General features: G+C 37.9%; 2 protein-coding genes across 2 annotated transcripts; both read left to right on the top strand.

Moving 5' to 3' along the window:
- Positions 1-3,570: 3,570 nt before the first annotated feature.
- On the top strand, positions 3,571-4,893 carry LOC141630802 (uncharacterized). The gene has a single exon (XM_074443555.1). The coding sequence runs from the start codon at positions 3,571-3,573 to the stop codon at positions 4,891-4,893; it is 1,323 nt and encodes a 440-aa protein (XP_074299656.1).
- Positions 4,894-8,255: 3,362 nt separating this feature from the next.
- LOC141630801 (secreted RxLR effector protein 161-like) lies at positions 8,256-8,699 on the top strand. The gene has a single exon (XM_074443554.1). It carries the CDS (start codon positions 8,256-8,258, stop codon positions 8,697-8,699), a length of 444 nt encoding a protein of 147 aa, XP_074299655.1.
- The last annotated feature ends 5,359 nt before the right edge of the window (positions 8,700-14,058 follow it).

Genomic DNA, 14,058 nt, shown 5'->3' with positions numbered 1-14,058 from the left:
ATCTTCTCGTTGGTGATTTTCGCAAGAGCCTCATGTTTTAATACGGAGATGTTAGATAGAAGACATATGAAGATAGCTCAAAGGGTGGTAGCTCAAAGGGTGGTAGAGCCCTTATCCTATATAAACCCCACATCAACTGCCCATTTGATCGATGTGGGACCCATGTCCTATACCATGTAATGGCACAGTCCTGTAACATCTGATATAGGACAAAAGAGAACTCACCCCAAAAGCTAGCTCAAAGAGTGGTAGAGCCCTTATTCTATATAAACCCCACATCAACCCCCCATTTGATCGATGTGGGACTCATGTCCCATACCATGCAATGGCACAGTTCTGTAACATTCGTCCCTCCTTCATGACCAATGTCTTCGTTGGGTCACGGCTGGCTTTTCCAGGCCACTCACTCCGAGGTCGACTCTGATACCACTGATATAGGACAAAGGAGAACCCACCCCAAAAGCTAGCTCAAAGGGTGGTAGAGCCCTTGTCCTATATAAATCCCACATCAACCCCCCATTTGATCGATGTGGGACTCATGTCCCATACCATGCAATGGCACAGTCCTGTAACATATTTCTTTATCAAAATTTATGTATCATAAGCTTTTAATTAAGGTTTAAATAATTTTGTATTATCAATCTTAATATCTTTACAACAACAATTTTTTTTTAAAGGAAAAGATCAATTCATTAATAAATCGTCAATCGGCACTTACAAGAGATAGGTATAATCGAAAACAACAAATCTAATAGAAGCCAAATGACAAATTCCTCTCGTAAAACTAGTGATCTCAAAACATGATATGACAATTCGGCTTGTCCTTGTATCGCTCTCTTCAGGTAGCTTTTAAGGGGATCCTTCGTTTGATTCATTGATGGAGAAAATTTACCTTTTTATCGGCACCATAGATCGTCGGCGAATAACGTGTATCAATTGTAGAGTCGTATGACAAATCATCAACAAACCGCTCTTATCTATATTTCCAATAAAACAAAACCCTAGAATGATATAAAGGACAGAAAAAATTCAGAAATTGGAGACAGACAAACGGATCTCACCAAAAGGGAGACTTTTATTAATGGATTCATAAATTTTCATACTAATAATTGATAAATAAAACTTTTATGGGGCTTACCATCGATTAATGGTCGATGGAAACCCCGAATTGGGGGTTTTAGAGAGAAAAAGGGGTTTAACAATTTTTTTTTATTTCTATTTTGTTTTCCATTGTGAAATAAATAATTGTTGACATCTTAATTTGTATATGTTCCTCTAAGGCTCTGTTTGGCAAAACTACCTGAAAAGGTAGCTGAAACCTAAGGTAGCTGAAAATTAAAAAGCTAACTGAAACCTGATAAGGTAGCTGAAAATTATGAGCTGATAAGGTAACTGATTATATAAAAATGTGTTTGGCAAACTAGCTGAAAAGATAGCTGATTTTGGTAAAATGACGTAAAAGTATATGAAAATTATTTAATATTATAGAATAAAGGGGGTAAAAAATGGAAAATAAGTCATTTCAAGTACCCGATTTCTCAAATGCTACCCGATGTAACATTTCATTTCAGGTACCTTATTTGACCAAATAAGTTATTTGCCAAACACTTGCAAAAAAATCAGGTAGCTGAAATTTTGGTCAAATAAGCTACTTTGGTCAAATAAGCTACCTGAAGTGTCGTGCCAAACGGAGCCTAACTCAGCTCTCATTTGCCGGACTTTAGTACGATAGTATATGATTAAATTTGTTATGGTTGTATATTGCTCTTGTATAATATTCACTCTGACCAGGGCCGTCTGGGAGATTTCGGTGGCCCTGTGCGAAACCCCCTAAAAGGGGCCCTAATTAACACAAATTCTCATTGAAGACGGGTATTATCTGTCACAAGCTGAAGACGGATAATGCCCCTCTCACAATATGCAAGTGGCACTATCCATGGAGTATATTTTTCACGATTAGACAAAAAAAATCTAAGCCACAACCTTAATCATTACCAAAATACTTGGAATATTGTTTAAAGAGTAAAATGGTTAAACTACATGATCGACAAATAAATTATCAAAAACCAAAAAAATTCCGCAAATTCTTGTTTTAGATGGTCTATTATGCATTTATGCATTTTTTGTAAATATTAACACTTGGCTTTTGTTCTTCGGGGACAGTCTTATATTATAGGACAGTCATATAATAAAAATGCTCGAAAGAAAAAGAAAAAGAATGGACCAATGTGAAAAAGTGTAACACAGTGCCCATGACTAGAAAATTTACAAAAACGGATGCTCGAAAGAAAAAAGAAAAAGAATGGACCAATGTGAAAAAGAGGAACACAGTGCCCATGACTAGAAAATTTACAAAAACTGCATAACTGCGGAATCAAACACGGGTATTTGCTGTGGCATTTCAACTGCCTGCCACTTCATCATAAACATTGATACTGTCTATGTATGTATTGAGTAACCATTATCTTTAGACCTTAAATAAAATTGGACCCCAAAATCTGGGGGCCCTGTTCAGCCGCGCGGGTTGTACACCCCTTGGGTCGGCCCTGCTTCTGACCCAGATCAAAGGTAACACTTACTGTAAACGGACGATCCAAATTTGATCTGGTCGGAGGGAGTAGTGTTTGCATGGATAGATGGATAGTAAGCAAAATGCGACAAAACATAATAATGGGATGAAATTGGTATTGAGTAGTTGGTCTGGAACCATGGGCATTTTTTTTTTTTTTTGACAGATACCATGGGAAAAAGTTGTACTAAAAATGCAATGTGATTTAAAGATGATGTATATTTTCACTATTATATGAAGTATCACATACATTTTAGATTCTTAGTATACATATTTGTAAATTTTTATTTAAATTTCCAAGCGAAAAGACGGAAGACTCGTAAGATTAATACAGTACTAATTATGATAGAATACTCTTTAAATTATTATCAGCACAACTTCTAAAGACATACAATTAGACAAATTTGCAATCAATTTGAGCACTTGTATAACTGACAGTGTCTTGGATTAACATCCCTAATCAGAAATTGGGGCCTGGATTAAAAGCTACAAAGCTAATTAAAAAGAAGCTTTAATTAACGTAACATATGCGTTTGTAAAGAAATGAGTTTGTCCACATTTTTACGTGGATATTGTTGAATAGTTTGATTCAAAATTAATTAAACGTATTATAATTATAATTATGTAGTTTAATATTTTGTTAATGGGTCAAATAGGACTTATGGGATATGGGCTGATTTGATCTGTTTTTGGGTATGTCGGTTTTTGGATACTATACATAAGAACCTCTATGTAAATTGGTGTTTACCATAAGTGGTAGTAATCTATTTTGCCCACCTCTTACTTTTCCTCTGTCTCTACATTTCTGGCATCAGAGCACAGGATTTGGTCCATACACAAAAAAGCCTTCCACTAGAAACAATTGCAACTTGCAGAAGAAAGCAAAAAAAGGTGTGAAAAAAAAAACATCTTTCTACCGTAAGAAAGAAAAACAACAAAAAAAGAAAAAGAAAAATCCAATCAATTGAAAACAAATCAGAAAGCTTTGATTAGCAACATCAATGGCGTCAAATAATCCATCATCACAACCCTTAATTCCAATTTTTAAGGGGCAAAATTGTCAATTTTGGAGCCTTAAAATGAAGACTTTATTCAAGTCTCAAGAGCTATGGGACTTGGTGGAAAACGGTTATGCAGAAGCCCAGGGAAATCAGGCCACAGAACCTGATGCACAGTTACGAGAGAATCGTAAGAAGGATGCAAAGGCTTTATTTTTCATTCAACAAGCCCTTGATGATGCTATTTTCCCCCGAATTGCAGCTGCTACTAAATCAAAGGAAGCATGGGACATCTTAAAGCAAGAGTTTATGGGAGATAAAAAGGTAATTCAAGTAAAACTTCAAACCCTTCGTCGTGATTTTGAATTAATGGTTATGCAGAAAGACGAGTCAGTTCAAAATTATTTGTCCCGAATATCCGAATTAATTAACAGTATGAGATCTTATGGTGAAATTATTGATGATAAGGTGGTAGTAAGTAAAGTTTTAAGGACTTTAATTCAAAAGTTTGATCATGTGGTGTCTGCTATTGAAGAGTCGAGAGACTTATCGACTTATACGTTTGATGAAAAGGGCTCGTTGTTGGCTCATGAGGATAGGCTTAATAGGTCCTGCGAAAAAATAGATGAGAAAGCATTTCAGGTGAAAGGGGAGTCTTCTCATGATAAGGGGAAGACAGAAAATTCACATGGTAGAGGTTACAACAGAGGCGGTTTTAGAGGTGGTTTTAGAGGCCGAGGTCGCGGCCGAGGCAGAGGAAGAGGATACTTTGGTGAAGACCGTCAAAATAGGAGCTTGGTTCAATGTTATCACTATAAGAAGTACGGGCACAAAGAAGCAAATTGCTGGTTCAAGACGAAGAATGATCAGTCCAAAGCCAATTTCATAGAGAAAGTGGAGGACGAAAGCAACTTGTTCATGACACATTCAAGTGCACCTAATATGAGCAACGGCCTATGGTTTGTAGATAGCGGGTGTTCAAATCATATGACCGGAGCAAGATCTTTGTTTAAGGATCTTGATGAGACGAAAAAACGTGAAGTCCGTCTTGGAGATGACAAGAATTTGGTTGTCCAGGGGAAAGGCACAATTGCTGTAAAAACAATGCAAGGTGATGTTAAATTACTTAATAATGTACAATTTGTTCCGAGTCTTGCTCATAATTTGTTAAGTGTTGGACAGTTGGTGAGTAATGGGTATTCTGTAAAATTTGAAGATGATTCGTGTGTTATTAGCGATAAAAGGTCAGGCCACACTATTGCTAATATACACAAGTCACCTAACAATATGTTTTCATTGGATGTGTCTAGTGATCGAATTGGGTAGTGCTCTGGTTGTTAAAGAAAAAAATTCTGAAGCTAAGTTATGGCATTTGCGTTATGGTTATTTGAACGTAAATGGGTTAAAATTATTGAGTAAAACTGAGATGGCAGTAGGTTTGCCTAAAATTGGTGATCATGTATTGTGTGAAGGGTGCATTTACGGTAAACAATGTAGAGCACCATTTTCTAGTGGAAAGTCATGGAGAGCCTCTAATTTTCTTGATCTTGTTCATTCCGACATATGTGGTCCAATGAGAACGGAGTCAATTGGTGGAAATCGTTATTTCTTATTATTTATTGATGATTATAGTCGGATGTAACACCCCCATACTCCAAGTGCCCTTACCAGGACCACTCAGGTATAAAGATGCTACCATCTCGGTTACCCGAGGCATGATAATCATAAGACAACGAAGAAACATACTTTATTAAACAAGTTAAGTGATTACATAACAAAACCAACTGTAAGCAAAATACAACTGTTCTCAAGCTATAAACCAACAGAAAGGAACTGTCCTAACAAACACAGCGGAAGACTAAGGACTCTGATATGTGATGACTCCATCCCCAGCTAGATCCCACACGTATCCAAGATATACCTGCCAAGCAACTCGCTCACCACCCCGAATGGATCACCACAGTTTTTAAAACATTTAAACGGGGTCGATACTAATCACACAATTTATATACATATCAACAATCGATAAACAGACGACTCACATCGTCACACATACAATCACACCAATCCCAACAATCTCAATCACCGATCGTCCCACCGGACCACCCACCCATGGGGGACCGCGGCCGTACCCACCAAATCCCCGCTCTTCATACCGAGCGATAAACCCATGTTTATTAATGTGCACATCCCCTTCCGTGGCGGGTTCCACGAAGGGCGAAACCAGGGCGTGAAGCCACTCCCGCAAGTGACTCCACTCAGCCGAGAACGCATCTCGAGAACCATAGGCAACCAGTCACAATCACAATATCAACAACCGTCTGAATCTATCAACAATGTACAATCACAATCACAGCCGCCACAAAACAATTACTATAACAAACAATCAATCTCAACACATCAACAATCATCCCATTATGGGACTAATACTGAGTAGGAAATCCTACCTGGTAAGCACACAATCAGACGGTCTCTACTGCTGAGTCAAAACGCTTCCTCTATGAACCCTCTTCCTATCATACAACATATAGAGGCTACCAAATCACATACTACACATAAACCCCCAAATCTCTAAATTAGGGTTTAACCAAATCAAAGGAAAGACAATAAAAAGGGTACATAGATCTTACCCTCGACGCAAGGAACTCAACGGTATAACCAACGACGCGAACTGACCTTCCAAACTCCGGGGATTGCTAATTATGCGATTAGAATGAAGAACTTGCTTGCTTTCTCTCTTAAACAGTAATTTAGGTTTTGCAAAAGTGATTTAGAATAATGACGATAAAGCTTATATACCTTAATCGCGTAATTAACAAAACCCGAGAAAACTTCCCGTAAAACCGGCTACTCGATCGAGTAGCTAAGGTACTCGATCGAGTGCCCCCTTACTCGATCGAGTACCCACGTTACTCGATCGAGTACCCAACAGGTCAGAAACTATTTTAAAACGCAACTCACCCTTACTCGACAGAGTAAGGCCTACTCGATAGAGTACCCAAAGACTTATAAATACGGAGTATTACATCGGATGTGTTGGGTTTATTTCTTAAAGCTCAAGTCAGAGGCTTTTGATTACTTCAAAAAATTCAAAGCAATGGTTGAGAATCAGAGTGGCAGACGTATTAAGACACTACGAACGGATCGTGGTGGTGAATTCTTGTCCAAAGAATTCAATGTTTATTGTGATGTTCATGGTATCCGTAGGGAGCTTACTGCGCCCTATACACCGCAGCAAAATGGCATTGCTGAGCGCAAAAACAGGACGATTGTAGAGATGGCCAGAAGTATGCTTCAGGAAAAGGGGCTGCCAAATAAATTCTGGGGACAAGCAGTAGCAACAGCGGTGTATCTCTTAAATATTTCCCCAACAAGAGCCGTCTCAAATCAAACCCCGTTTGAAGCATGGAGAGGTAAGAAACCTCGGGTAAGACACTTAAGAATATTTGGTTGTTTAGCTTATGCTTTGGTTCCTAGTAATTTACGTCACAAACTAGATAGCAAGTCAGTAAAATGTATATTTGTTGGCTATAGCATTGAATCTAAAGCGTACAAGTTATACAACCCTGTAAGTGGCAAGGTTATTATAAGTAGAGATGTTAAGTTTGATGAAACAGGAAAATGGATGTGGAATTGTGACAGTATGGCAGCAGCTCCAGCTCCGGTTTGTGAATTTTCCGAGCCGGAAAAAATTGTGCAAGCTGACAGTAGCAGTGGCAGTGACATATTTACTCCACCCAACAGCCCTTCATCTCCTCAAACCAGCAGCCCACCTAGCGGTGCTCACTCGTCATCATCAAGCACCACTAATAGCACACCTCCAAAAAATTTCCGATCAATTCAAGATATTTACAGGACTTGTAATTTCGCATTATATGTCTCAGATCCTATTACCTATGAAGAAGCAGCCTAGAGTGAAGTGTGGTTAGATGCTATGAAGGAGGAGATGTCAACTATAGAGAAAAATGAAACGTGGGAATTAGTTGATCCACACGAAGGCAAAAATGAAATTGGGTTAAAATGGGTATTCCGAACTAAGTACAACTCTGATGGGAGTATTCAAAAACACAAAGCAAGGCTTGTAGCTAAAGGGTACTCACAACGGCAAGGAGTGGATTTTGACGAGACATTCTCACCTGTTGCTAGATTTGAAACGGTGAGAACATTTTTGGCCATAGCTGCACAGTTTCAGTTACCCGTGTACCAATTTGATGTGAAGTCGGCATTTTTAAATGGAGAGCTGAAGGAGGAGGTCTATGTTTCTCAACCAGAGGGCTTTGTTTTCAGTGGGCATGAAAATAAAGTGTATCGATTACGCAAAGCTCTTTATGGTTTGAAGCAAGCTCCGCGAGCATGGTATAGCAAAATTGATACTTTCTTCCTGTCCAGCGGCTTCAAAAGAAGTGAAAATGAGCCGACTCTTTATTTGAAGCGGGAAGGTAATGATTTTCTGGTAGTATGCTTATATGTTGATGACATGATTTATATCGGTTCATCTCAGCGCTTAGTTGATAAATTTAAGACTAGCATGATGAAAAAATTTGAGATGACGGATTTGGGTTTGCTTAAATATTTTTTGGGTCTTGAGGTAAAACAATGTGAAAATGGTATTTTTCTGTGTCAAGAGAAGCATGCTACAGATTTGCTTAAGAAATTTCACGACAAATTGTGAACCCGCACCTACTCTTATGAATATAAATGAGAAATTAAAACGTCAAGATGGTACTGAACAAGCTGATGGGAGGATGTACAGAAGTCTTGTAGGGGGTCTAAATTACCTTACACATACTAGGCCCGACATTGCTTTTCCTGTGAGTGTGGTGTCTAGGTATATGCATAATCCCACAAGACAACATTTTGGTGCAGCAAAACGGATACTCCGTTATGTGGCTGGAACGGTAAATTTTGGAATATGGTATACTAAGGTACCAAATTTTAAGTTGGTTGGGTTTACTGATAGTGATTGGGCTGGATGTATAGATGATAGAAAAAGCACTTCCGGTAATATTTTTAGTCTTGGTTCTGGAGCAATCACTTGGAGCTCAAAGAAGCAAGAGACTATTGCTTTGTCGTCGTCTGAAGCCGAATATATAGCAGCCACGACAGCAGCAAGACAAGCTTTATGGCTCTAAAAATTGTTAGCGGATTTTCATGTTGAACAAAAGGAAGCTACAATTATCTTTTGTGATAATATGTCAGCTATAGCTATGGCGAAAAATCCAGCATTCCATGGTAGAACTAAGCACATAGATGTGCAATATCATTTCATCCGAAAGCTAGTGGCCGAAGGAAAAATCATGCTGAAGTTTTGTGGCACAAATGAGCAAACGGCAGATATCTTCACAAAGTAACTTTCGCAGGCCAAGCATCAGTTTTTTGTGTCGCAGCTAGGAGTCGGTAATTTTGAATCAAGGGGGAGTGTTGAATAGTTTGATTCAAAATTAATTAAATGTACTATAATTATAATTATGTAGTTTAATATTTTGTTAATGGGTCAAATAGGACTTATGTGCTATGGGCTGATTTGATCTGTTTTTGGGTATGTCGGTTTTTGGATACTATATATAAGAACTTCTATGTAAATTGGTGTTTACCATAAGTGGAAGTAATCTATTTTGCCCACCTCTTACTTTTCCTCTATCTCTACAGATATCCTCCATTAAACATATCACTAACAGGGGCGGCCAATGGAATGATGAGGGCCATGATGATGAGGCCCTGTTCTAACTATTAGACGGAGGCCCTCCGATTATCATCTCGTATTTTTTTTATAGTTATGAGAAAATATGAGTTCCTTAATATTTTAAAGAAGTGCGGTATTCAAAATCTTTAATACTCTAAATACAAATAAATTAAAGAACGTCAATGTGATGAATTTAATCATAAACTTTAATGGTACGCGTACTATTCTATTTTCATAAACATATATTCCCCCATTTCTTTCACTTAGTCCATTTACATAATTTTTTTCCAAATTTTTTTTAATAAAAAGCTACCAGGGAAAAGATGACTAAGGGAAGTGCATCATTGATTGTAACATGAATGTAACAGTAAGCCAATTTTTATTAGAAGAGACAATTTCTTGATAATTAAAATCATTTTTGAAAATAGTTCTTTGGTACGTTATCATTTTTTAAGATAGTATAGTTAACATAATCACCAGTTGTACTAAAATGGTGGCTTATAAGTGACATAATAGAGTCGGCTCATAGTATGAGACCGGTTCACTCTATAGTTAAAATTTAGAAATGAGAAACATTAGAGAGATTAAAAGAAAGAATGAAACCAAAATGATTAGTTAATTTAAACTAACTAATTGAAGAAAGGAAGTGGAAGGCGAACAGAACCAAAAAAAGATGTAAAAAACAGCAGCTATGTGAATCGAACCCTGGACTTCTAATTGACTATACCACAGCCTCCCACTACCGCTACACCACAAAAACCACATGTAATAATAATGAACGTTTAGATATGTATATGGTAACTGTTTCCAAATGAGATCCCCAACCCTGTTGGACCCCGGTGCCGCGAACCGAACTGCTCATGGTACGGGCCGCCCCTGAACACTAACTATCTTAACTAACCTCTTTTAGAGCATCTCCAATGGTTGAACAAAAAGACTTGCTTGCAAATTCTAAAAGTTTCAAGCCAGTTGCGCAACCATTGGAGAGCTTCACATGAACTAGCTTAGTTTGAGCAACTAGCTCCATGGAGCTAGTAGCTCAAATGGACCCACAAAGAGATATGTGCCAATTAAATAAATGTATATAAGTCCATTTAGGCAACAACTCTTATAGCTTAACCATTAGGGAAGTTTGTAGCTTAAAAGTGTTGTAGCTCAAAAATGTGATGTGGAGAGTTAAGCTAGCAGGGTTGTTGCTTATCATTGTGGATGCTTTTATTTGCCAACATGTCGGGGACTTCAGTTAACCTAAACTATCATCCAAAAGCAACTCCACAACACTACTCTAACTCACCACAATAAAGCTACTATGAGAAAGCCCAAATATTTGGCTGTTAGGTCCATAATATATATTTAAAGGAAAATGAGATAGCGACACCCGGTGTTACTCACATTTAGTAACACCGGGGACGTTTTAGTAAATTATCAACAATTTTCATTTTACCCCTTTATTTTTTGAATTTCAAATTGTTTTATTAGAAAAGGGTAATGTGGGAAATATAATTTTTGTGATCAAATAATTAATGAAATTGATTGGAGGAAATTAGATTTAGCAAATTCGATCGTGGAAAGATCCTTGTCAATTTCGTTTAATGGATGAAAAAATAAAAATCTTGGAGAAATGATTTACAGGCTTCGTTTCCGGCACAACGTAGTTCAATTTTTTATGCAAAAATACACCGATTTACGAAAAATTGTTCTACTAAACAAGGCCATGAGCAAAAGAGAGCCATCAATTAGCCAACCATGGTTGTACTTCCTGTAGAAGTTGAGGAATGAGGAGGCCAGAAGGGTATGTCCTCTATTGTTGGCATTGTTGCTGGAAAATAATGGAACTCCAGATTTAATTTAAGCCAAATTTCATTAATACTCTGCTAATTTTGGCGCAATTGTTAAATATAAAATTTGTTTGGGTGGAAAGATTGAAAGGAAAGATTTGATTTTAATTTATATTATTATTTTAATAAGGGTGTTACTCAAACTCGGTAATACATGGTGTCGCCCTATCACTTCCCATATTTAAACAAATGTATTTTTGAGTAAAGAGAAATATAAGGGTGATTTTGATGCCGACAGAATTGGAATTCAGGTCATGAGTATCACATCTCATGACTTTACTAACTAAGCTAGTTGATATGCTTTAAACAAATTTCGTAATGTGTGTCTAAAAACACACGTTAAGAATTCAAATGTGAAATATTCACATTATTATTTTATTAAAAATGCTAACAATGATTTTATCTCTCACTCTCGATTTCATGAGATAATGATGAAAATACTTTCACATTTGAATTTTTAATGTGTGCCCTTACAACATCTGATCGAAACTTGGATAATTTGAAAAAGTTGGTTAGTAAACGTACCTAAAACTATAAGATTATAGTGGTAGGCAAGATACTATTGTACCAATACTTTCCCCCAACTTTATCTATGATTCTCATCCTACAATATGCATTGGTATCTATCTTCCTGTCCTTGGACTACTTTATATATCCATGTCACAAACAATAACTTAATATCCACAGTCATCAAATATAATATCCAAATATAACTAACTACCCACTACTCACTACTCAAGAGTTAATTTGGTTTAAGTTTCGGAAAAAATGGCTAATTATCCCATGTCAAGACTACTCTTATCGATACATACCACTCCATCGTCACCACCACCACCAACAACAACAACAACAGTGCCTCAAAACTCGGACGTTGTGATTATCTTCATATGTCATCTATGTGCCCTAATTTGCGCGGTAGGGGTCTTAGGGATGATCCAATGGACATGCCTAAATCAAAGCTTGCCCTCCACGAGTGCCACGTGCACCCGTACCAACGACGTGGAGGCCCCTAGTGAATGCTTTAAGAAGAAGGTTGTGGAGTCTCTACCTAAACTTGTATATAAGTCGTCTTCCATGAATGAAGGTAATAAAGAAGAGCGTGTCATGTGTTTGTCTGATTTTGTCGATGGAGAGGAAATTAGGGGGCGTTTGGTTCGGGGGCTTTAGGAAAGGGAAAGAGAATCAAATGGGACGATTCCGTTTGTTGTTGTTTGTTTGACACAATCAAAGGGTAACCCATACCCTCCCTTACCCCCAAAACCATACTCACCCTTACCCCTCCTCCCCCCCGGTAACCCCATAACCCCCTTTCCCTTCTACTCCCTTCCACTAGTGCCACCAACAGCAACTGTCAACCACTTCCACCAACACCCACCGTCAACCACTTCCACCAACACAACCACCATCAGCGACGCCGGCGGTCCCTCATTTCGGTCCACTCACCGGCGCACTCACCGGTGCCCCACGCCACCCTTGCTTTCCATTCGGACCCACATCCCCAACCACTAAACACCACACCAACACCTTCAATAACTTTCCCACCCCACCGAAACTCCCTCCCTCGCCGATAACCTCTCTTCCCCAACACCAGATCTTGTGTTTATTAGGGTGAGGGAGGAGTTTCGTGGGTGTTGGCTTATTTTTAATTGTTTGTGAGGCTTTGGTTTTGGTGTCCGACAAGGGATAGGGGAACAACAAGGTGGTTGTCGGTGAGAGAACGACGGTGGGCCGTCGGCGACGCTACTGTTGGTGGTCTCGGTGTGGGTAGTGGTGACAGTTGGTGCATGATGGCGGTGGCAGGTGGTGGAGTTAGTTTTAATGGTGACGATTACCTTTCTCTTTAATATCCAACTAAACAATAAAGGATATTAGGAGTGATCCCATACCTTTCCCCTTCTTTTCCTTTCTTGATTTCATTCCCTTACCCTTTCCCGTACCAAACACCCCCTTAGAGTATTGCCTAGGTGTGCCCTTGTCTTCTATTAGAGAATATTACATAGAATATTATATTAGGAATATTAGGAAAATATATTATGGTTGATGTATACATAAAAATATGTCTTACATTTTAAAAATGAGTCAAAGTTAAATATTGACTTATGTGAAAGTCTTTTGTCTTGAGAATGGGTCGGTGTATTTTAACCCGAACAAATATATCTGTACTTAGTCCATTTTGTTAAGAAATAAAGTCGGTCCACTCAAAAATGGGTTGGTACTAAGTATGAGACGTAAATGTTTAAGGCCAAAAGTAATGGTGCTACATCCGAATTGGGCTCATAAAACTGGAGAAGCCCGCCTAACGAAGGTTGACAAAGCCCACAAAATTGACGAAAATAAAACAAGTATTTGTGACAGTGTAGCCGTGGGGCTTAGATCATTAATCATTATGTATGTGGTAATGATGATCTTTTCAAAAAAAGAGAGACTTGGTTTAGTTAACAACTGCACAAAGTTGCTGCACTAAAAATGTGGAGTTTAGCATGAGAATAGCAAGTCAACGAGAAGTATATGCAAATTGGTTGCTTGCTTAGCGGGGACGCAAACAAAGAAAAGATAAAAAAAAAACCAAGTTCTTATAAATAGAGATAAAACACTCTCATTTAAGGACTAATCACCACAATTATAAAAAATCAACACATTTACACCAAAAATACACTAAAAACCCAAAATCCTCTACAAAACATTCTCTACAAAATCTCTCCCAAGAGAAAATAAGAGAAGAAAAATACATTCATTTCTAGTCCTCTAGATTTGAATACTAAATTACTCTTTGATTCGACATCAAGCGTTCGTCGCCGTCAATTGAAGAGAAGCAAGTCAAATTCAACCAAGGAGAATCAAGTCTTCAAATCAAGACCCTCATGTTCATTCATTGCGGAAATCGAATCAGTAGAACAACTAGTAGATTGTACCCTAAATCCTTTTGATTAATAAAATTATTATTTTGTTGCATTGTTTGTGTTTTATCTT

This window comes from Silene latifolia, chromosome Y, assembly GCF_048544455.1.
Source record: "Silene latifolia isolate original U9 population chromosome Y, ASM4854445v1, whole genome shotgun sequence".
Lineage (NCBI taxonomy): Eukaryota > Viridiplantae > Streptophyta > Magnoliopsida > Caryophyllales > Caryophyllaceae > Silene > Silene latifolia.
This window is presented reverse-complemented; position numbering and strand designations above follow the sequence as displayed.